The sequence below is a fragment of the Scardinius erythrophthalmus genome (genome assembly GCF_964197995.2).
Source record: "Scardinius erythrophthalmus genome assembly, chromosome: 17".
NCBI lineage: Eukaryota > Metazoa > Chordata > Actinopteri > Cypriniformes > Leuciscidae > Scardinius > Scardinius erythrophthalmus.
Genome location: NC_138237.1, coordinates 13480791 through 13503511, shown reverse-complemented (window position 1 = coordinate 13503511; position 22721 = coordinate 13480791). Strand labels below are relative to the sequence as shown.

At 38.0% G+C, this 22721-nt stretch overlaps 2 protein-coding genes across 2 annotated transcripts; both read left to right on the top strand.

Moving 5' to 3' along the window:
• Positions 1-4936: 4936 nt before the first annotated feature.
• Positions 4937-8048, top strand: LOC308705833 (glutamine synthetase-like; the record flags this gene model as incomplete). Its single annotated transcript, XM_081391074.1, has 6 exons — positions 4937-5105; positions 5198-5359; positions 6391-6537; positions 7165-7292; positions 7422-7621; positions 7736-8048. 6 exons carry the CDS (start codon positions 4937-4939, stop codon positions 8046-8048), a joined length of 1119 nt encoding a protein of 372 aa, XP_081247200.1.
• A 3277-nt stretch (positions 8049-11325) lies between these two features.
• On the top strand, positions 11326-22506 carry LOC308706049 (glutamine synthetase-like; the record flags this gene model as incomplete). The annotated part of the gene is made up of 6 exons (XM_081391435.1): positions 11326-11494; positions 11586-11729; positions 12676-12822; positions 21630-21757; positions 21887-22086; positions 22203-22506. The coding sequence occupies 6 exons, from the start codon at positions 11326-11328 to the stop codon at positions 22504-22506; spliced, it is 1092 nt and encodes a 363-aa protein (XP_081247561.1).
• Between the last annotated feature and the right edge of the window lie 215 nt (positions 22507-22721).

The following is a 22721-nucleotide window of genomic DNA, read 5'->3' as shown; positions in this document are numbered from 1 at the left end:
TGTGTGTGTGTGTGTGTGTGTGTGTGTGTGTGTGTGTGTGTGTGTGTGTGTGTGTGTGTGTGTGTGTGTGTGTGTGTGTGTGTGTGTGTGTGTGTGTGTGTGTGTTAAAATGGTTTACAGTTCCATTATCCATAAGGCATTATTAGACTGATTGTCTTTTGCTGTCTGTCTGATTGTCTTTAAGTACTACAAAAATGAAATGAAAATATGTTACATGATTAACCAAAATTAAGTTACTAGATTTTTGTACGCCTTCAGAAAACCGTTGCTGTCAGCAAAATTTCCTGTCGTTTATGTGAATGCCACAAAAAAATATATATATTTTTTTTATTTTTTTTTTATCGAGGAATGACTTGTATGCGGGGTTCATATACATGGTATAATGGCAGTGATGATATATTTTCTTTTTCAATCTCGGCACTACTGAAAATGAATTACGAGGTCTCTTGGCAACGGCGATGTCTCCACGGCAACATCATCTCCTCCTAGTCATGATCCGTCTGACGAAAAGCTCAATAGGATATAATTCAAGCAACAAAATCCTCACACTACGTCAACAGTAAAAGATGAAAAGGTCGGATTATCAAGTCAGTAATGGGGAGTAAAATGCCGCTGTTTATGAATTATTTTTGAAGCGCGAGACAAGTGACTCGTGGAGAGATAACAAACGAGCGCGTGGGTGAGATGCAGTGACCCTGTAGCTAAATTCCGTGCAACCCGCATTGCTGTGCAAAAACCTGTCAAATAGCGAATACTTGCACTTACCGGCAGGATGGACCCGGGTGTGCTCATATTCTTACTTTACGTCATGATAGCTCACGAGCTGGTGTGTGGACTGATGCAGTACAGGAGACAAGCAGCCAAGCCACATAAACGCCTCATGTGGCCCTCCGGGTAAGATGTTTACAAGTGCTTTTTTACCTCGCACAATTACTAAAAATGTTCCCCACGTGAACCTAATTTAAGAGTTATTCCGTATGCCTTAAAATGTTTGGTTTTGTTACCACAGGCACATTTAGGTAACCTCTACTGAAGCAGTTACTAACTAACCCTTAATGTTTCGCCAATCATTATCACACGGATGGATCTCTACGCTCTCGCGATAATATAAAACTCTCCTGATAATATAAAACTCTCCTGATATTAGAGTAACAATTACAGAAGAATAAAATAAAGCATATTTTGTTACCTTTTGGCACTTGGAATGGTTCAGTAAATTCAGCATCTGGCTCAGATTCGATCTCAAACATACTCTTAAAACTATCATTTTCAACATCTTCAAAATCTATATTTTGATCGCTGACAGCTTCTTCACAGATCCACCATCACATGATAGTGACAGTAATATTTGATTGCGATCAGTACTTGCTCTGCAGTAAATCGCTGAGCCACTTCAAGTTTTGCTGATGATACTTCCTATTCTTTTGTTTTCTGCCTGCGGTAACTATGAGTGAAATGTCACTTCATCATTGTGTAGGCTATCAGACATTGCCTCCTTGTGGAATAAAGGTGAATTGCTTTTGTTCAGTCATCACAGATCCAATTATTGTTGTGCAGAAAAAAACATACTTGCACCGTTATGTAGGGTCGTTAACGACCCTATCCAATTTTTACAAAAATAAATAAATAATTAAATATGTGCATGTGTGTATGCCTTCATAACTGTCTGTGTTGTTCTTATTCTTACCCACAGTGCCCGTGTCTGTCACGGAACGTGGCGAGTCAGTAGCCAGCCGGTCCGGTCAAGGAGACGAGACTCAAAGAAAACTGGGCGTATTGTCAGGAAAGCATGACATGAGAGCTGCTGTGGACATATGATCCATAAATGTGATTCTTAATCATCCATCCTGCACTGTGATCACTCACTGAAGCTATGCTGGACCGCTCACTGTCGTTCATGATTATGTTTTCCTTCTAACTGTAATTCTGAATATCTTTTCTTAAAGGGATAGTTCACTCAAAAATGAAAATTCTCTCATCATATATTATATAGGCCTTCATGTATGACTTTCTTCAGATAAACACAAATGAAGATTTTTAGGAAAATAATCCTTCTCTATGAGTCCATATAATGCAAGTGAATGGTAGCTGCTTGGTTGACGCTTCGAAAACCACACACAGCGATCGTGACGGTAATCCATGCGACCCCAGTGGATGAATCAATGTCTTTTGAATTGAAATTAGGTGTTTGTAAAAAATAATACTAATATTTTAAACTCCTTTATCTATAAACCAACCATCGCTTTCGCTGAACTGCCCTAGACTTGTTTGCAAGTTCAGCTCGACTTCAACGTAAGTATGTGGTGAAGTTTGCGCAAGAAGTAACGCAGAAGGATCACCACTTCTTGTGCGAGCTTTACAACGCACTTATGTTTAAGGATTTTCATTTTTGGGTGGCCAATTCCTTTAAGAATGTTTGCGTAATTTGAAAGCTGCTATTTTATTTCTTTAAACTGAGTATATCGCCTTGAGTTGTGGTAGCCGAAAGCAAGGTCCAGTCCCAACCTGAGGTGATCTGGGTGCTCTGAACAATCACAATCTGATATCACTGTGGACTTGAGCATGGATTTTTAATCCCGGATCACTTTTGATCAAAACCATTTGGTAAATGATGTCAAAACAGGTTTGCAAATATAATTTGCATGTTTTTCCTGCATATTGTTTATAAAAAAAGAAGCTATTTCTTGTTTTAGATGTAACAAGTATGTTAACCAGTTTGTGAAGGACTTTAATTAAACATGCACTTCATGTTAGTAGTAATTTTTTTTTTGTTTTTTTTTTCACATTTGAGGCATTCACCAAGCATCTTTTATACTTTTGACCATTGTTCTTTTTTAGATATGTATCATCAGAAAGGTTTGAATTGGCTCTTTAATATGTTAAGCAAGTATAGTTTTAGTTTTGCTTATATTATTTTAGTAATAAATTCAGTATGAACCACCCAGGAATACCGATGTTTCAGAAAACAGGTTACATTTAATTTTAAAGATACATCATCAAGATTGTCTTGCGCCACGTCATATTTGTTTTGTCATAAACAATTTTGTTCTTGTCTAAAACATCACAATGGAGACAGGATGAACAGGTTGCATCACATTTGAATGTTTTAACATTTTACCAGAAATAGACTAAGCAGACACCCTAACATTGAATCCATATGTACTTGTATATAAAACATTTAATTTCAAAAACACACTGACATTAATAAAAAGCTGGAGCTCTTTATTATCTTCTGAGAAGCTTTTCACTAGATTCTGGGACATGGCCCATTCTTACACAAGAGCTTGTATACCAGCAAATCAGTAACAAAAAAAGAGGTAAATATATAAATACAAAATACACATGCAATATCTATACATACATATATGCAGAAACACATACAAACAGCTTTATACATAGCCTACATAAAAAAAATATTTAAAATGACAATACCAGTGATTACCCAATTATGAAAAATACCTGCAAGACATATAATCTACCATACCTCTTAATATGCGCAGAATGTTCAATTCAATGATAAATCCAGATATTCCAAAAAAATATGATTTCACATCTGATCTTTTACATATGTTACATATTTTACACACTCCTAAACTCTGTAAGCCACATCTCAAATTTAGGTACAAACACTTTGTTCCACGTCAACAAAACTGCCTTCTTTGCTATTGTCATCTCATATTGTACCGTCTGGATTTGATTGAGACTAAAGGTCTCCAAAGAAGGGGTACGGCCTAATATCGCAACAGGAGGATATAGCCTTTGAGTAAAAACAAAAGATCTCAGACAAGAAATGAGTCAATGTATATCCTTGTTGGACTTGCATTTAATACACAAAGGTGATACAGAGTGATATATAGAATGTTACTTATATGAGAGCAGTGCAATCTATTCACAACTTTATTAAATCGGCCTTCATAAACACCATCTTTGTTTAGCTTCTGCTTTTTAAACTGGTTTTGCCTGTTTATAGGTAACTTGTGGGAATAAGACTTGTGATTCCCTTTAGTGAATGAAAAGCCAAAGCCATTAGAAGAGGTTGTGTTCATAAGTGTGTTTAGATATTATGTCTGTTCTGCAAACAAGCATGACTTCAGCTTTAGTAATCAGGTTTTTTACAGCAAGTGTCTGTTCATATCAAAGTAAAAAGCTCGGTTCCTCTGTGCCTTGATTGTGCTGATGTCTCCTTGCAGTGGAAAAAAAAGCCTCTCATTAAGCCTAGTGTGTAATTGTGTGCGCAGGAGAGCTGAGGTGAGAAAACGGTTGAGTAGATTGTATTTGTCACTGAAAATACTGGTCATGCACAAGTCTTCATTGCCTCGAGAGAAATCTACTATTGTATATTCAGCTTAACTATACTTATAAAATACCTGGTAATGCATCCCAGAAAAAACAATTCATGAATGAGAAAAAAATCAGCAGCAGTATCGTAGCAATTACAGGCGAACAGGTTTAAATGCATTGGGGTGTAATGACTCATTTTGTTTAGTCATCACAGAATCAAATCTAAGAATGGAAATCACGCCCATCTTATGTTTCATCTGTCACACGTCATAACTTATTGATGACGGGCTTCTTAAACTCAGCTGTTTCAGCACACAGGTCTTCATGTGTGGAGAGGAACGATTATATCATATTCACCTGTCTGAGTAAGTATGGCACTTTCATGAGCAGTAAAATTTCGCTTGGCTTTTATTATTCGCTGTGTAATCAAAGAAAATATAATATTTTGATAAATCTATACAAATTTGTGGATAACGTATTACAAACAAAGGTTTTTAGATAAAAATTGGTCAGAATTTATAATTATAATTAATATATTGAAATAATTATAATTAATATTTATGAAATTTGAATAAGCAACTACACTGACAGCATAGTCGATGTTCTTCTTGTTTTGCTTCTCCAGATACATTATTTACTGTAAATCTGGTCCAGTATGTCTTGCGTATCTGACAGCTCTAGCCTCAACAAGGCCTTGCGGCAGCAGTATCTCAGTCTGCCTCAGGGACGCTTCTGTCAGGTCACTTACGTCTGGATTGACGGCTCTGGGGAGGGTCTGCGCAGCAAGACTCGAACCATGGATTCGGAGCCAAAGAGCATAGCTGGTAGCAAAGTTTCCGTTTTACCTGAGCAGTTTCACTTCCTTTGTTTTACCTCCAGCATCTTGTTAATGCTGGTTTTTCTTGTTCTTTGGCAGATCTGCCAGAATGGAACTTTGATGGTTCCAGCACAGGTCAGTCTGAAGGACGCAACAGCGACATGCTACTGATTCCCGTCTGCATGTTCAGGGACCCCTTCATTTTGGACCCAAACAAACTGGTCCTGTGTGAAGTGTTCAAGCATACCCGGGAACCTGCAGGTAAGATTGAGAAACTGTAAAAAAAAAAAAAGAAGTAAATAATGATAAAAATAATGATAAAGATTTACATATTGTAGTTTTTGATTTACTTGCTGTTTTGAGCCACATTCAAAAGTAGCACAGGCAATGCATCTTAGTGCAACTTAAAAAAAAATATATATATTAATTCATTTTAAGTTATTGGTAAATTGGATTAATGCATTTTTAGTTCATGTAGGCCTGTATTGAAAATTCTTTTTTTATTCAGTCTCATTTATCTGCTTCCCAGCATGCCCTGGTGCATTAAAAATGAATATGGTTACATTGTTTGGCAGTTTGCTAGTTCATGTACATTGTTACGGACACATTTAGAAACTTATTTTCTTGTGATATCAGAATGAGTTTGTTCCTCAACTCGAAATGATTACTTGATGATTGCAAAATGATTGTTACTGCTTCATGTGATCACTTTTTAAGTTTGTTTACCATTATAAGGTATTGTTGAACGCTTATTCCAATTTCTTATTAAAAAAATGACACATTATTAAACCACAAAGTTTTTTCAAGTTTTATTACTTCTTGTTGATAAAAGGAGATTTGGTTAATCGAAGTTGTTAGTTGTTAAAATTAGGGCAGATTTAAGTCATGGTAACTTGACATTTTAAGTTCATTGAAGGCATTTACTTAAATAACTAAGTTTATGAAACAAATTCAAAAAGAAGTCATGCAAACTGTTGCCTTATTTGTAATTTAAGTTCTACAAGCACCATATTTTTTAAAACAGATTTTAAAATTCACTGAAAAATGTTTTAAGATGTTAATGGGTTAGTTGCACACATCAGGTCTTGATTACTAATACTGCTATATATATATATATATATATATACTGTATATGTAATGTTTCTTCTATATAATGCTATACGTATAACATTATATAGAAGAAGCATTTCATGCAGGTGTCACACCATGAAACCAAATAGAGAAAGATGATGCTATCGTTTAAAGTTGTGTAGACCCGTAGATGATTTGAACCCTGGTACCTTTTCTCTTAGAATCGAATCTCCGTAACAGCTGTAACAAGGTCATGGAGAAGGTCAAAGATCTTCACCCTTGGTTTGGTATGGAGCAGGAATATACTCTCCTAGGTGTGGATGGACACCCTTACGGCTGGCCCAGACAAGGCTACCCCAAAAAACAAGGTGATCTGAATGTTTTTATGAGCTGTTACATCCACAGTCTAGGTTAAGGGCGCAACATGAAACTTAACGATCATTTGTAACACCTTATAATGCAATTAGAAAGGTCTTTGGTTTTAAAGGTGCTTTGGGGGATATTTTGAAGAACACACTTACAATGTCCCTATAGCACTGCAATTTTAGTGTCATTGAGATAATGTTATATTAATATTTTAATAATAGATTTCATTTTTATATTTCAATTGTATAGTTTGTCACTTTGTTATGTTCAAATATGCTTGTATAGTTTTTATTCATTTTTATTTCACTATTATTTCAGTTAATTTTTTTACATCAAGTCAAAATGAAAAATGCTGCAACTAACTGAAATAAAACAAGTTTAAATAGTTTTTTTTCTTACATTTATTAAAAGTTTCAGTACCTGATAGATGCCCAAAACAAAACAGGTTTTTGTGGCTCTGGTCCACACTCTTTTAGCCAATCAGAAAATACTCTCTGCCTGTGACTCGTTTTACGTGTTCAGGTTTGCTGACATTTTTTAGAGAGTTTTTGTTTTGATTTTGCAATAAAATGGCATCTGTGACAATCCTATATTTTTAAGAGAACAATTTTGTGTCTCTCTTCTGTCAGGTCCGTATTACTGCAGTGTTGGTGCTGACAGAGCCTTTGGCAGAGACATTGTGGATTGTCATTATAAAGCCTGTCTTTATGCTGGCATCAAAATCGGTGGCACTAACGCAGAGGTCATGCCCTCTCAGGTAACCACCATTAACTTAATAGGTATTAGAGATACAGTAGACACTATTTATTTACAAAAACACAACATCTGTAGATCTCTATTATGTATGCACTGGATGGGCAGTGAGGATAGTTTACTCTCTCTGCAGTGGGAGTTCCAGGTGGGTCCATGTGAAGGAATTGAGATGGGAGATCATCTGTGGATGGCACGTTTCCTGCTACACAGGGTGTGTGAAGATTTCGGAGTGGTGGCCACCCTGGATCCGAAACCCATGACAGGAGACTGGAACGGAGCCGGTTGCCACATCAATGTGAGCACAGAGCAAATGAGAGAAGAAGGAGGAATTGAGTATGTTAAACACACACACACAATCATATAAAGACATCTATAAAACAGAGAGTGTGAGTTGTGTTATAGTGTTATTGCCATGCCATCTAACCTCCATCGTCATCCTCTCATCAGGCACATTGAGAAAGCCATCGAGAAACTGAGTAAGCGTCATCCAGAGCATATTCGAGTCTACGACCCACACGGTGGAGAAGATAACAAGCGTCGCCTCACGGGTCATCACGAGACCGCCAGCATCAGTGATTTCTCAGCAGGTGTTGCTAACCGCGGGGCGAGTGTCCGTATCCCTCGTCAGGTGGGTCAGGATAAATGTGGTTACTTTGAGGACCGCCGTCCTGCCGCCAACTGTGACCCATATGCCGTGACCTGCGCAATGGCCCGCACATGCATGCTGGAAGAGGGCAAAGATGTTCATGAACTGGAATAACACACCTTTGGAAATACATTTTTTTTATTGTGGATGTTTAGACAGAGGGCACATTAACCTGTTATATTTGTCTGTGAATCATACTTAATTAAATTTTTCATCTGAAGAATGTTTTATGACACATGACTTGCAGGAAATGATCATACACCTTAGTTTGCCTGATTCTCTGTACAATAGATCTCTTTAAAACCTGTCCAGGGTTAAAAGCATTGACGTCTCACAAAGAGAAATCAAATCACTACATTCCAAGTCAACTGCCACAGCAATGCAGAATTTTTAGGTGAACAGGTTTTTACAATAGCCAAATTACCAAGGGTGTAAAAACCAGTTCACAATGTACAAAAATTAAGCCACCTAAACCACATGTAAAAGATACAGTAACACAAGCTCATCAGTAAGCGCATTCATTATCCAAATGTCCAAAAAAGTGCACCAGATGTCCCCACAAGGATAGTAATACCAGTAATTTTTGAGGCCTGTGTTTAGAGGGAGGTTTAGGGGATACACTGTACAGATTGTACAGTATAAAAATCATCATGTCTATGGAAAGTCCCCATAAAACACGGAAACCAGTAAATTGCCACAAGTGATGTCTGGAGGGGATATTTGTTTTTAATAACTCTAAACCATTAAAATATGAGCAAAATATTATATATTTTTTAACCCCTTCAGACAGGAGGAGGAGGAAGTCCCATTTTTACCCTTTATATGCAGATTTATGCTCATGGTATAGCCTCATCAACTTGCACCTATTATAAACGTAATAGTATCGTGATCATATTCAAAGTTATTTTGAAGATCTTTCAGAGTTGCAGAACACAGGAATTCTTTACATTTTAATGTCCATCAGGTCTTGAAAGATATCAGCAGGAACCTCATAACTTAGGGTAGTTGTGGCTCATAACTTAACACTAGACTCCACACTAATCTATTCTAGAAATACTGATTTCAGAATCATACAGAATAAATCAAGATATTATTTTATCATATTTTATTTGTCAGGTAAAAATGCATCATGCCAATTACACACGTACACAATTAAAAGCCAATTCAGAAATAATAACTACATAACATCAACTGCTCGAAGATGACTCAGAAGAGTAAGAAATGCACCTGCGGAGACACACAGTGGTGTGTGAGTGTGTTCCTAGCGCAAGACTCGATAAGACTCTGACACAGCACTGCATGGGGTTTTTCTGGTTACAGATTCCACAAGACTGCTCTGCCACTTTCCCTTAACAGATCAGACCAAAAGGCTTGTACAAATATCTTAAGAGTTGTTTTGGGTCTATTCATGCACCCCAGGGGGTTACACCTGGTTTCAGGGGAGAGGAGAGAATTATCCGATATCTTGATGAGACACCACCCAAAAAAAAGTTTTCAGTCTATCTCATAATAATGACTGCAATGAAACTGAGACCTTTTTACCAATCGCACTGAGACATTTAAAATGATACCAAACATGAAAAGGAAAAAAAAAACAATAGATTTACATGATACATCATATGTGAGATACAGACATTCTCAGCATACTTTCATTGACTTGAATCTGGGAGAAAGGAAGGGAGTAGGAGGAGGGGAAATGCATAGATAAACGAGGAGATAAGTTTGGGCAAGTCGGTGTCTTCTCTCCAGGGGTGTGTTTTTACTGCAGAGGATTTGATCTCAGTTTTTGTCTTAGGAAAAACAAGTCATACGTGTCTTCAAAGTTTCTTTGGTTTTAGTGAAAAACATATAGAATACAGAAGAAAAGAATACACAGCAACACACACGCTTTGAAGCTATAATGCACACTATCATATACTCATCAAAACAACCAGCATGTACACATAAACACATCCACAAACACATAAAGACATAGGCCTACACATGCAGCTTCACCCACTGCAACCAACAAAAGACAATCAAACAAGTTTCTTGAAATCTCATATTGTCACCTACACCTCATTTTTACAATACGTGTTCTTTCCAAAATCTTCAACACTAGTTCACAAACTCTAGTTCATAAGTATTTATGTTGTTTCAGTCATGGTGTCCATTGTAGTGGACAAGTACAAAATCGAATAAAAAAATGAGTTGGCAAAAATCTTGTTTTTTAGATAAATTTATACATTGAAGAAGAGCAAAAATCAAGCAGGTAAAAATATTGCTCAGTGGAAAAACAAAACACCAAACTTGGTTAAGGTATTTATCTGACAATGATTTGGCAAAAAAAGGTAAACTACAGCAGCAGGATTTATTTTACTATGCAAAAAAATGCATAGAAAAACAAAAAGCTCACAGGAAAAAGCATACATTGACTACAGTATAATCAGTTGTTCATATTTGGTTGGTTCTCTGTCACGTGTTCATAATTTTTTTTTGTATGACACCAAAACTTGATAAGCCAAAACTTATGTCTGCACATTTTTGCATGTTTCATTGAGTTATCACAAATAAAACTAAGCAAAATGCGCACAAATTCTCTAACAAATTTTTTATAATATTTGAATATTATAATATTTTTTTTCTAGTCCGGACATCACTTTTGGCCGCTACTGTACGTTTGTGCATACTACCGTTCAAATGTTTTGGGGTATTTGGAAAATAAAATGTTTATTTGATAAAACAGTAAAAAAGTAATATTGTGTGAGTGTGTATATATTGGTGTCACATGACCCTTCAAAAATCATTCTAATATGCTGATTTCGTGCCATTCAAACAGAGGATTCCTGGGAATATTTATAGATAATAGGCTCTTTTTTTTTGCAATATGAGAAAGGAGATTTAAACTCGAAAAGCGAATTACTTTTCAGCAATAATTTACACAGTTAACTAATTACGAATGACAAAATAATTGATTAAACAGAAAAAAGTATGATTTTATAAAATAACATTTGAAACATTAACAACTTGCTCCAACCACACATTTGTGAAAAAGAAACACTGTCCTAAGAATAGTTACAAAGATAATTCACACAAAAATAGATATCAATGACTTCTTCTGTCAAACACAAAGTATTTATAAGATATTTTCAAAGAATGCCTCAGTGTTGTTTTGTCCATATAATGAAAGTCAGTGGGTCCGGTGTGGTGTGAACAATGCAGCAGTTTTAATGACAATAGCAGCAGGTAAATTTTGAGGACCTCCTACAAGTGACAGAAGATATATTCGATGTGGATCTGTTTAGTTGTCACACCAGTCTCAGAGCAGCTTTGGAAAAACAGGAGAGAGCGAAAAGCCATCAACAGGCGAAGCATATTCATATTTTCTTTTGGATTTGTTGCATTATACAGTATGTCTTGCGTATCTGAAAGCTCACATCTTAACAAGTTCTTGCGGCAGAGATACCTCAGTCTTCCCCAAGGAGACTTCTGTCAAGTTACTTATGTCTGGATCAATGGTTGTAGTTTGGACCTGTGTAGCAAGACTCGAACCATGGATTCTGAACCAAAAGTCATAACTGGTACTACAGAAATATCTCCATAATGGGGTTTCTTGTGATTTTCATGTTTCATGCTTTGTTTTGTTTTACTTTTCTTTCTTTTTTTTGGCAGATATACCAGAATGGGATTTCAGTCAGCAAGGATCCAGCGCTGAAATGCTTCTGGCTCCCATCTGCATGTTCAGAGACCCCTTCCTTTTGGACCCTAACAAACTGATTCTTTGTGAGGTGCTCAAGCAGACCCGGGAACCTGCAGGTAAAATGGGCTGAAATGATGTGCTGAAATGTATAAAAATACTTCTAAAGCCCTATTCGGACTAGATTAACTTTACAAGGGTAGATGGAGTAATGTAATTTTACCACAGGACGTCTGTAATGTTAATGGCCAATTCGCAGGATAGGGTAATTTATCTCAGTAAAACTAGCAGAAGTGGGAGGGGTAACTCGATTTGCGCATCGCCGTCACCTTCCTGCCGTCATGTGCGTATTACGTTGCTTCCTTATATCACATGCAAACACATATAACCAATATTTATATACATAAAACTGTTATGTCCAGTCGAACAATGTATTAATTAACTTCAGATTGGATTGTGTTGGTAAAAGGCACTTACCTAACGCTAAAAGATGTTTCGTGCCTCTAACAAGTGCTTTCGATTTTCTTTCTGATCTAAATGGTATGTGGAAAACACTTGAGTTTTGCCACAGACTTGTCCCAGCGTCTAGAACGCAACTGAATGCTTTTTCAAGCGTCTCCTTACTTGAAAAACCGTGGAAAACTACTTTTAAACAGGAAATGATTAAATATTTACGTACATATTTACAGTAGGTCCATTCGCACGGGATTAGTATTACCTGAGGTCATTTTTACGGACCTTTTTACTGAAGGTAAAAGTAGCCGTAATCTTTACTGTCATTGTCCGTAATGATTACTGAGATGGCACATTCGGACGGGAGGGGCTAAAATCACAGAAAAGCTCTGGTAATTATTACTTTACCCCATCTCTCCATGTTAAACTCCTGTCCGAATAGACATTGGGTTAAAAATCTTCGACTTCAACATTGGTACTGTTGCTCAGCTGGTAGAGGATCAGTATGAAAAGTTTTCAACCATCTACATGGGCTATATTTACATTTATGTAAATGTTGTAAAACTACATACTGATCAAAATACTATAGTGTCTTGTTTTTTTCTCTCTTAGAATCGAATCATCGTAACAGCTGTAACAAGGTCATGGAGAAGGTCAAACATCTTCACCCTTGGTTTGGTATGGAGCAGGAATATACTCTCCTAGGTGTGGATGGACACCCTTATGGCTGGCCCAGACTAGGCTACCCTAAACCACAAGGTGATCTGAATGTTTTTATTTGTTGTTACATCCACAGTCTTGGGTGAAGGTCCAACATGAAGTATCAGTAAACATTTATACTGTAATTCCACTCTAACATTAAATGTGGTTGAGAGTTGGCCAACCTTGATCTAAACAGCAAACAATTAAGTCAAAAATAATATAAAGATTATATACATGGACTGAAGCAAATACTTTGCGAGTATGTATGTATTCAGGGCTTGACATTAACTTTTTTGCTCTCTGCTTTGACATCGATTCCATGGGGAAAAACTGCTGTATAGATATTTTTAATGTCATCTCATAATTTGGCAGAAAGTATACTTGCTCGTTCCCTGCCAGCATTTTTTCAAAAAAGTTGCCAGCCACGCCAGCGTTTTTGCAAATTTTCAAACAAATTTCATGGCCCCCAGCATATTTTGTTAAATGAATATTTGAACATGCAATATATATAGGCCTATATATAAAAGAGCAGACCCTCTGCTTTTAAGAAAAAAAAAAAACGCTCCTTTTTTCAATCAACACTTGAATATGAGTAAGTTTCATAAAAAACAACATTTTGAGCAAAAAGCTGAGAATTTTTTGTCAAAGACTACATCCAGATCAGATCCAGAACGATGATCAAAATGGAGTAGATTGAGTCCATCAACACCCCCAAAGCTTCACAGTCCTATATCCTGCAGGGACGTGCACAGGAATTTTGAGGGGCAGTTGCTCTGACCTGAAAAAAGGGCACCCCTGAAAAAACTCACGGGCTATGAAGGACTGAGAATAACAGGGTCTTTATTAAAATATATATATACAAAGAAGTAAAACACTGAAATACAGCACTCAATCACCTTAACTACTACTAATAATAACACAGATTTTATCAATAAAAATGCCACTGACGATTCTGATTATCGATCCGATTCTTTAACGATTCTTCGATAGCACTGTGTGGAAAAATGCAGACAGTCATATGCTTTTCAAAAAAAAAAAAAGTGGTTTTATTTATTTTAAAGCTTAAGCTTGAGTAAGCAAACTGTACTTTTTATGTAATTTATGTAATAAATAGAACCTTATTGTAAAGTGTTACTGATTAGTTATACACCGATTCATACATCTACTGAGTTCACTGTTGGAAAGATCAGTTATTTTAACCATTCATTAAAATGAATCGGTTCAAAGGAGTCATTAGTTCGCGAATTGGACGTGTCATGCGCGTTGTGATTATCCCAGCAGTTAGGACATGGACACGTCCAAGATTTGTGTCAACACAGAAAACATTTCATCACTGCTGGATAGTTTTTTTTTCCCCCGTTTAATTAAAGTTTTGTTTTATGTCAGCTGAATGTCCGGAACGCTTTTCAGAGAAGATAAGGCAACTTTTATTTAGCACAATTCACACCCAGCGGTAATTCAGGAAAAAAAAAAAATCTCAGAATGCTCCACATGAAACTTCCGACCGTGTCGATTTATTTTGATTAATATGTGCGAGGGAGAGAGAGCAAGACAGCGCTGAGTTTGGAGACGGTGAAGTCTTGTTTACACTTTCGCCTGGCTCCGAAGAGAGAGAGTGCGCGCGCGCGACCGAGTCTCTCTCTCTCTCTCTCTCTCTGCTCGTTCTTTCAGTTAAAGCATAGACAGTATATAAACTGGACACAGCGACCCCATTGGATTCAACGGAGGCAAGTGAAGTCAATTAGAAGCACAAACTTCCTGATGGTCGAGCGTACTGCGCAGACTCACACTGAGCTTGACGACGTAGATGTGACGTGAGCAACCCGTCTGTCTTCTAGTAGCTGTGCCAAGCGAAATCTGAATCATTCCCTTCCGAAACTTGCAGAGACGGAGAGTGTGAGTAGGAGGTGTCCATGAGCTGGAGCAGGAGAAACTTTTGCTAAGTATTCTGATTAATTACTTTGCCATTTTGTCTCCACGTCCCCCCGATTGCGAGCGAGCTTCTCCTCCTGTCCATACGGTAATCTCTCTACTGTGCGACAGAGAGTCGCGTTGGTATGACGCAATCGTTAGCCTATTTTTACAAAAACTGCTTCTACGGGGCCATAACGTAAGATACAAGGTAATGGAGCCTTTTATACATTTTCGTGTTTCTTTAGAAATAAATAATGGACAAATGGAGTCTTTAAACGCCTCAGATGTAAAGTTATTCGCTGTCAAAGTGACGCCAAAATGAATGGGAGTCAATGGGATGCTAACAGCAGGTGATGGTCTGATAGCCAATGGCGGCGCCCGGGGAAGCTTCAACATAATATGAAACGCTGCCCCCCTGAGTTAAAGTCGGCATGAAACGGAAGTTGAGATTGTAATTTTTTCCTTGTTGTGACGCATATCCGAGTGAAACGGCTTCTGAAATTAGAAAAAAAATGTAGGGCGGGGCTTGATTTCGTCCTTCGGGAATTGACTGGATCGTTGGAGGTTTGGCGTTGCAAACAAAATCGAGGAAGATTTGAATGTCAGTTTACGCTCAGTTGTGGAGGATTTCTCTCCACCGGACTCCCCACCGCCTCCCATGAAGGATTTTTTATTTTATTTTATTATTCCCGCGAACCAAGATGAGTCAAGTCAAGTTATCAGCCTTATTAGACATTCTCTGTTATCAGTCAAGTTCACCCTCGAGAGCATCTCGATAGCCGCACCCTAATCGGCTCTGGCCGAACCCTTTCGCCATGGCACGTGACCGAAAGAGAAGAGAGGTCGTTTCGAGGGGGGAGGGAAGGGTAATGTATTTGATTAACGATTATAAGGGTACATGAATTTAAAAAAAAATAATGAAGTGCACAGATAAATCATTTATAATAAACACTACAATATTACATAAGAAGAAGTTTTGTCAAATTTGATTTCATGCCGACTTTAAACATGCGCCCAAGCTGTCACAAGCGCAGCAGTTCTACATTAACGTTACTCACCGATCAAATAAGACTTTGGCGGGACAAAAAATCACTTTGGCGGGCGCTAAATCAAGTTCAATGCAGGAAAATTGCGCGAATTTAACTGAATAGTACAGGACCATGCACTCGCACAAATGCGACCACATACATTTTTAACTCGCACATTCTCAAAAAATGGTCGCAGTCTGGAACCCTGATGATGATCGTTCGTTTGTTATACATCACAAACTCACCTTTCCCGACAACGTTGAGTCGTCTCACCCGACAACCGCGACAATCTCCTTCTAGGGCCGCTGATGCAGGCTCAGCTCAGGTGCCGGTCGCGTGCAGCGCTGCAGCCACGTAAACAGAGTTTGCCCTTCCCCTACTGACTTTCACTTTTGGTGCCCGAATGGAAGTGAATGAGGCTTTGCGATTTTTTTTTTTTTTTTTTTTTTTTTTAATTTTTTATCTAGGCCTACGTGAAACTCTGCATTTTTTTTTCTGCAACACTTTTTATTTATTTATTTTTTCCCCCTCGGAAGGGCAAAGTGAGTCGAGAAGGGCATATGGGCAGTTGCCCAGGCAACCTGAGCAACCCCCCTGTGCACGTCCCTGGTCAACATTTTATTCTGTAACATAAGGCAGTTTTGATTTAATGATGAAGATCACATTATTTTACATGTGCAGCTGCTAATGCTGGGGCCACACCACAAGATATTCGGGCTGATTTCTCCCCTTCCGACAATAATAAGTAAAGTCCCAATTATCTTGATGGTTCTACGGATTAATTTATCAGATTTCCCTGTGGTGTGAGATGTGTTCAGAGTGACCAAACCTGCTCGGAGGAACGTCGGAGCCGCCCCGATCACGAATCGTAAATATTTAACATAAGTAATATTTGTGGGGTGAAGTGGAACGGAACCCCGAGGACAACGCGCACGTAACGTTACCCTGTTGATTATGGGTGGAAGGAAACCATAACCAATCAGAAAGCGAGCAAACAGAAGAAGAAAGCGTAACAACCACAACCGCAGTCATTTACATTACATGTAAAGACCATGCTCCCACCGTCTCCACGACTTCACCCAAACCCTTTTCCAGATATTTTAGTATCAATATTGAGAAATCAATATTTTTGTTAGAATATGATAATCAATGACTAGAAGTTAAAGGTCCCGTTCTTCGTGATTCCATGTTTCCAACTTTAGTTAGTGTGTAATGTTGTTGTTAGAGTATAAATAATATCTGTAAAATTATAAAGCTCAAAGTTCAATGCCAAGCGAGATATTTTATTTAACAGAAATTGACTACAAAAAACGGCTCGATTGGACTACACCCCTCTACTTCCTTCTTTTATTACGTCACTAAAAACGTTTTTTCACTAACCTCCGCCCACAGGAATACAGGCGTATTGATGGCAAAATGTCAACAGACGTGGTTGATGTTTATCTATAATCGGATACCGCAAAAGTTTAATTCGAAGTTGTTAGTTTGCTCTGTCCATTTCACCACGGACTGTTTTTCTAACCTGAGATAATATCAAGCAGGCTTCTCTTAGCGTTTCATACTGACGAAGAGGACAATTTCAACTGTATTCCAGCAAGCGGTAGTGATTTACTATGGAAGTAGCGATCAACTTCACATCGTTTCTCTTAGTCGGATGAAAATAATCTTACTTCAACTGTGATTAATATACAGAAAGCGATCAAAGAACAATCCTTTCCAATCGCCCAAGCTGTCAATCACACAGCGCGAGTTTTTCTGGACACTTGCCAAAACTCGTTATGAAATCAATGACGCTGTTACACTGCACAACGAAGCTCTTACTGTATTTATATACCTCATGTTTGCATTGGAAAAATCATTAGTGAGTGCAGAAACTGATAGGATCAATGATAGGATCTTTTTTCACGCGATCAACAGACTGTAATCTGCTCATCACTGCAACCTTTTATGTGATTGAAATATATCTAAATACTTAAAAAACTTCTCACGATTCGTTAATCCCGATAGCTGTAATAGTAAAAACGTATAATAGCTGTAATAGTAAAAGTTTTCCAGATAGTTCCACATGTAATGCCAGATATTTCATATGCAAGCATGTCAGCCAATTACAGCAGTGGGCGTTTACATTGAAGTCTCACAGCAGACACGCCCCTTAAAACAGGGTGTTCAAATCAGGGCCCGTATCCCTAAAGATTCTGAGAATCCTCTCAGAGAGCTCCTAACTTAACCTAAAAATTCCTTGCCAGGAGTTTTAGCTTAGAAGTGATTCAAGAACATTTTCAGTGAACTCTGAGCAAGGAATGGATGGAAAATCCTATCTTAGTGAGGAGGTGTGGTTGACCCCGTTGCTAGGTATGAGTCATCATTTCAAAAGCCGTGATTGGTTGATCCTACAAGTTTGATGAAAATGAACTTTTGGTGATAATGAGCAAAGGATGTACCCTCAAATCAATAAACATAATTATACACTCTAATCTTATACGGACTGTAATTGTAAATAATATTTCACATTCAAGAAAATATCTGGAAAATGAATAGTAAGCTGTAGGGGTTATAGCCTAACATTAGAATCTAAAATATGTTTATCAAAGTCTGTGATTGCATGCTGGTATATTTATGAAGGCTTGTTAACAAATATCCTACAAACACAGAAAATGTAGAAAAAAAGGAATCGCAAGCCGAACTGGACTGAGGAGCAAGGTTTGTTGCTGGCCCAGTTGGTGAACGAACATAAAGGTTGCCTCCTCTGTTGGCCATTTTGTGCAGCTGCTTAGGGGAACTCCTAAGCCACTAAAAGTCCTCTTCCCTGCTCTTAGCAGATCTCGCCTTAGGAGCCCTTTTAAGCGCTAGGAATCTTGAGGAATAGCTTTTATATTAACTGGGATTTTCGTGTCACTTTTAGGGGAAATTCTAAGAAAACGTCATGACTCTGAGAATTTTCTTTGTTTTTGGCCGCTAGGAGCCACTTTTTGCACAAAAATTCTTTAGGGATACGGGCCCAGGTGATGAAATCAGGCTAGGAAAAATGCCTTTTATTTCTAAATTATAAAAAAAAATTATCTAAAAAGCATAATAACATTATAAGGGCACCCCAGGAAACATTATAAAATAACTAGATGTACCGCAGGGCGGTAGTCAGGCCTGCACTGGCTTTCCACAAAAATAAATGACGTGGAGCAATTTGGCTGTATTGCGTGTTTATGTATATACCTAAAAAAAGTAGTATGTGCATGTCTGTGTGTATGTGTGTGTGTTTGTGTATGTGTGTGTCTGTGTGTGTGTGTGTGTGTCTGTGCGTGTATGTGTGCCTGCGTACATGTGTGTGCGCGTGTGTGTTTGTGTGTGTGTGTGTGTGTGTCTGTGCATGTGGATTTGTATGTGTGTGTATGGGTGTGTGTCTGTGCGTGTGGATGTCAGTGTGTGTGCATGCTTGCGTTTGTTTGTATTCCTGCATGTGTGTGTGTGACAGTATCATCCTAAACCAGCAACCCTTCGCTCAACACCACCATCTACAGGCCGATGAGTGTACAGTCACTAAATGTGCACATAAATGAATTTATTTTATACCCCCCCATGGATGAAATTCTACGAAACTTAGCATACCCCCAGAGGATGTCAAGTTAATCATACACATGAAATATGGTGCAGTTCTGAACATCTCAACTGAAGATAGGGGCGATTAAAGTAGAATAATATTGCATTTTAATTTTTTATGGGAGTGGCGTAAATCACAAATGAGTGATTATGGGCTAGGTTGATGTGGGCCCTTAAGACCAACATACCATAAAAATTTCTTCATCATCGGTGCCACGGTTCAGGTAGTTATGTAGGAAAAACTGCATTTTTGGGGTTTGGGGGGCCCCAGCTCGGGGGGGAGTGGCCCCCGGGGACCAAACTAAATTTTTCCGTAAAAGTCTAGTGGGGCTACATGCCCACCAAATTTCATGTTCCCCGGTGCTTCGGTGTCCCTGGTATCGTTGACGGAAAATTCAGTAGGTGACGAAAAAAAAAAAAAAAACTTTGACAATCCCTATATGACCGCTTTCGCTAGCTACGCTAACGGCGGTCATAATAAAATAATCCATGGAATGGGACCTTTAATTCCACATCAGCAACATAAATTCATAAACTAACCATTCAGAAACGTCCTGTTGCATTCTACATGTTGTGACATCTTCTTAAGTCTCTCTATCTTTGTCCAACTCCATATTGAGCATTAAAGTACGGAAGAGGATTAGGGCCAGGCAATAATAAAAAAAATAAAACCATCTCGAGATTAAAGTCATTATAATGCGAGATTAAACTCGTTAAATTTCGAGAAAAAAAGTCGAAATACAATCTTGAGAATAAACTCATTAAATATTGAGAATAAAGTCGTTGTGTTTCGAGAAAAAACTCGTTAAATTTCGAGAAAAAAGTCGAAATACAATCTTGAGAATAAACTCATTAAATTTCGAGAATAAAGTCGTTGTGTTTCGAGAAAAAACTCGTTAAATTTCGAGAAAAAAGTCGAAGTAATTGTGAGAATAAACTCGTTAAATGTCGAGAATAAAGTCGTTGTGTTTCGAGAAAAAAAGTCGAAATGAAATGTAACGTTAGAGAATAACGCATTTGATCAGTGTTCATTGCATAACCTGATAGAGGACATGGCAGAGTTAGATCACTTAGACAATCTATATTTTTGACTTTCTTTCAGTAACAAAGAATAGAACATTAGGTCTAGGTCGGCTAGGTGTTTTTAGAAGAAAAAATCAGTCCAATTTGCGCGATGTACTCGCTTTTGTCCAACATGAAATTCATGGAGGTTTCATGGTTTCCCAGGATACCATAAGACGCATTATTAAACTTGTTGATCCTCAAGGTGTGGAATTTCGACGAAGGAGACGCTTGAGAAGACGCCACTTTCGCTGGCCCAAATACATTCTGGCATATGGACAGCCATGATAAATTAAAACCGTACGGCATTGCCATTAATGGCTGTATAGATGGTTACAGTCGTTACATTCTGTGGATGGAGGCGTACACAACCAACAACGATTAATAATGTGTCTTATGGTATCCTGGGAAACCACGAAACCTCGATGAGGTTGATATCGAGGCTATGCAATGAACACTGATCGAATGCGTTATTCTGTACATTTCATTTCGACTTTTTTTCTCGAAACACAACGACTTTATTCTCGAAATTTAATGAGTTTATTCTCAAGATTGTATTTCGACTTTTTTTCTCGAAATTTAACGAGTTTTTTCTCGCAACACAACGACTTTATTCTCGATATTTAATGAGTTTATTCTCGAGATTGTTTTTCGACTTTTTTTCTCGAAATTTAACGAGTTTTTTCTCGCAACACAACGACTTTATTCTCGATATTTAATGAGTTTATTCTCAAGATTGTATTTCGACTTTTTTTCTCGAAATTTAACGAGTTTAATCTCGCATTATAATGACTTTAATCTCGAGATGGTTTTATTTTTTTATTATTGCCTGGCCCTAATCCTCTTCCGTATTAAAGGCTAAATGATTTTTGAAATTTTAAGTGTGTGTCTGTGTGAGGTAATCGAAGATGCTAACACACAAGCTCTTGAAGCTCCACCCTCTGTGTCGGGAGCAGCAGCTCATCTGCATTTAAAGGGACACACACACAAACTGAACGTTTTTGCTCACCCTCAAAAAGTGACAATTTTAACATGATATAAAAAATATCTGTGAGGTATTTTGAGCTAAAACTTCAGTTCCTATACACACAGACTTATTTGACATCTTGTGAAAAGGGCATTATACCATCCCTTGCTGAGGGACAGACATTGGTTAAGTTTTACTTAGTATGTACCAAAGTCTTTTATGGCTTATGTCCTGTAAGGCCTACAACTTAACCTGTGTCTATCAGTTTTTCTTAACCACAGAAATTTGAATTTTGTCAGGTCTGTATCACTACAGTGTTGGTGCTGACAGAGCCTTTGGCAGAGACATTGTGGATTGTCATTATAAAGCCTGTCTTTATGCTGGCATCAAAATCGGTGGCACTAACGCAGAGGTCATGCCCTCTCAGGTAACCACCATTAACTTAATAGGTATTAGAGATACAGTAGACACTATTTATTTACAAAAACACAATTTTTGTAGATCTCTATTATGTATGCACTGGATGGGCAGTGAGGATAGTTTACTCTCTCTGCAGTGGGAGTTCCAGGTGGGTCCATGTGAAGGAATTGAGATGGGAGATCATCTGTGGATGGCACGTTTCCTGCTACACAGGGTGTGTGAAGATTTCGGAGTGGTGGCCACCCTGGATCCGAAACCCATGACAGGAGACTGGAACGGAGCCGGTTGCCACATCAATGTGAGCACAGAGCAAATGAGAGAAGAAGGAGGAATTGAGTATGTTAAACACACACACACACAATCATATAAAGACATCTAAAAAACAGAGAGTGTGAGTTGTGTTATAGTGTTATTGCCATGCCATCTAACCTCCATCGTCCTCCTCTCATCAGGCACATTGAGAAAGCCATCGAGAAACTGAGTAAGCGTCATGCAGAGCATATTCGAGTCTACGACCCACACGGTGGAGAAGATAACAAGCGTCGCCTCACGGGTTTTCGTGTGTTCTCTAGCATCACTGATTTCTCAGCAGGTGTTGCTAACCGCGGGGCGAGTGTTCGTATCCCCCTACGTGTGGCTCAGAAAAAATGTGGTTATTTTGAGGACCGCCGTCCTGCCGCCAACTGTGACCCATATGCCGTGACCTGCGCAATGGCCCGCACATGCATGCTGGAAGAGGAGGAAGAATTGAAATAATGGAATTTTGGAGACAATAAATAATGGTTGTTTACAATGTTAGAATGAATTTAATATTGCATACATTTATCTTAATTCTTTACATTTTTAGAATTAAAATAAAAAGCAATAAAAATAAAGATCAATAAAATAAACAATATATACACCAAAACTTTACATCATTTACATGTACATTACATGAACTAACTATGAAAAATACTTCTAAAGCATTTGTT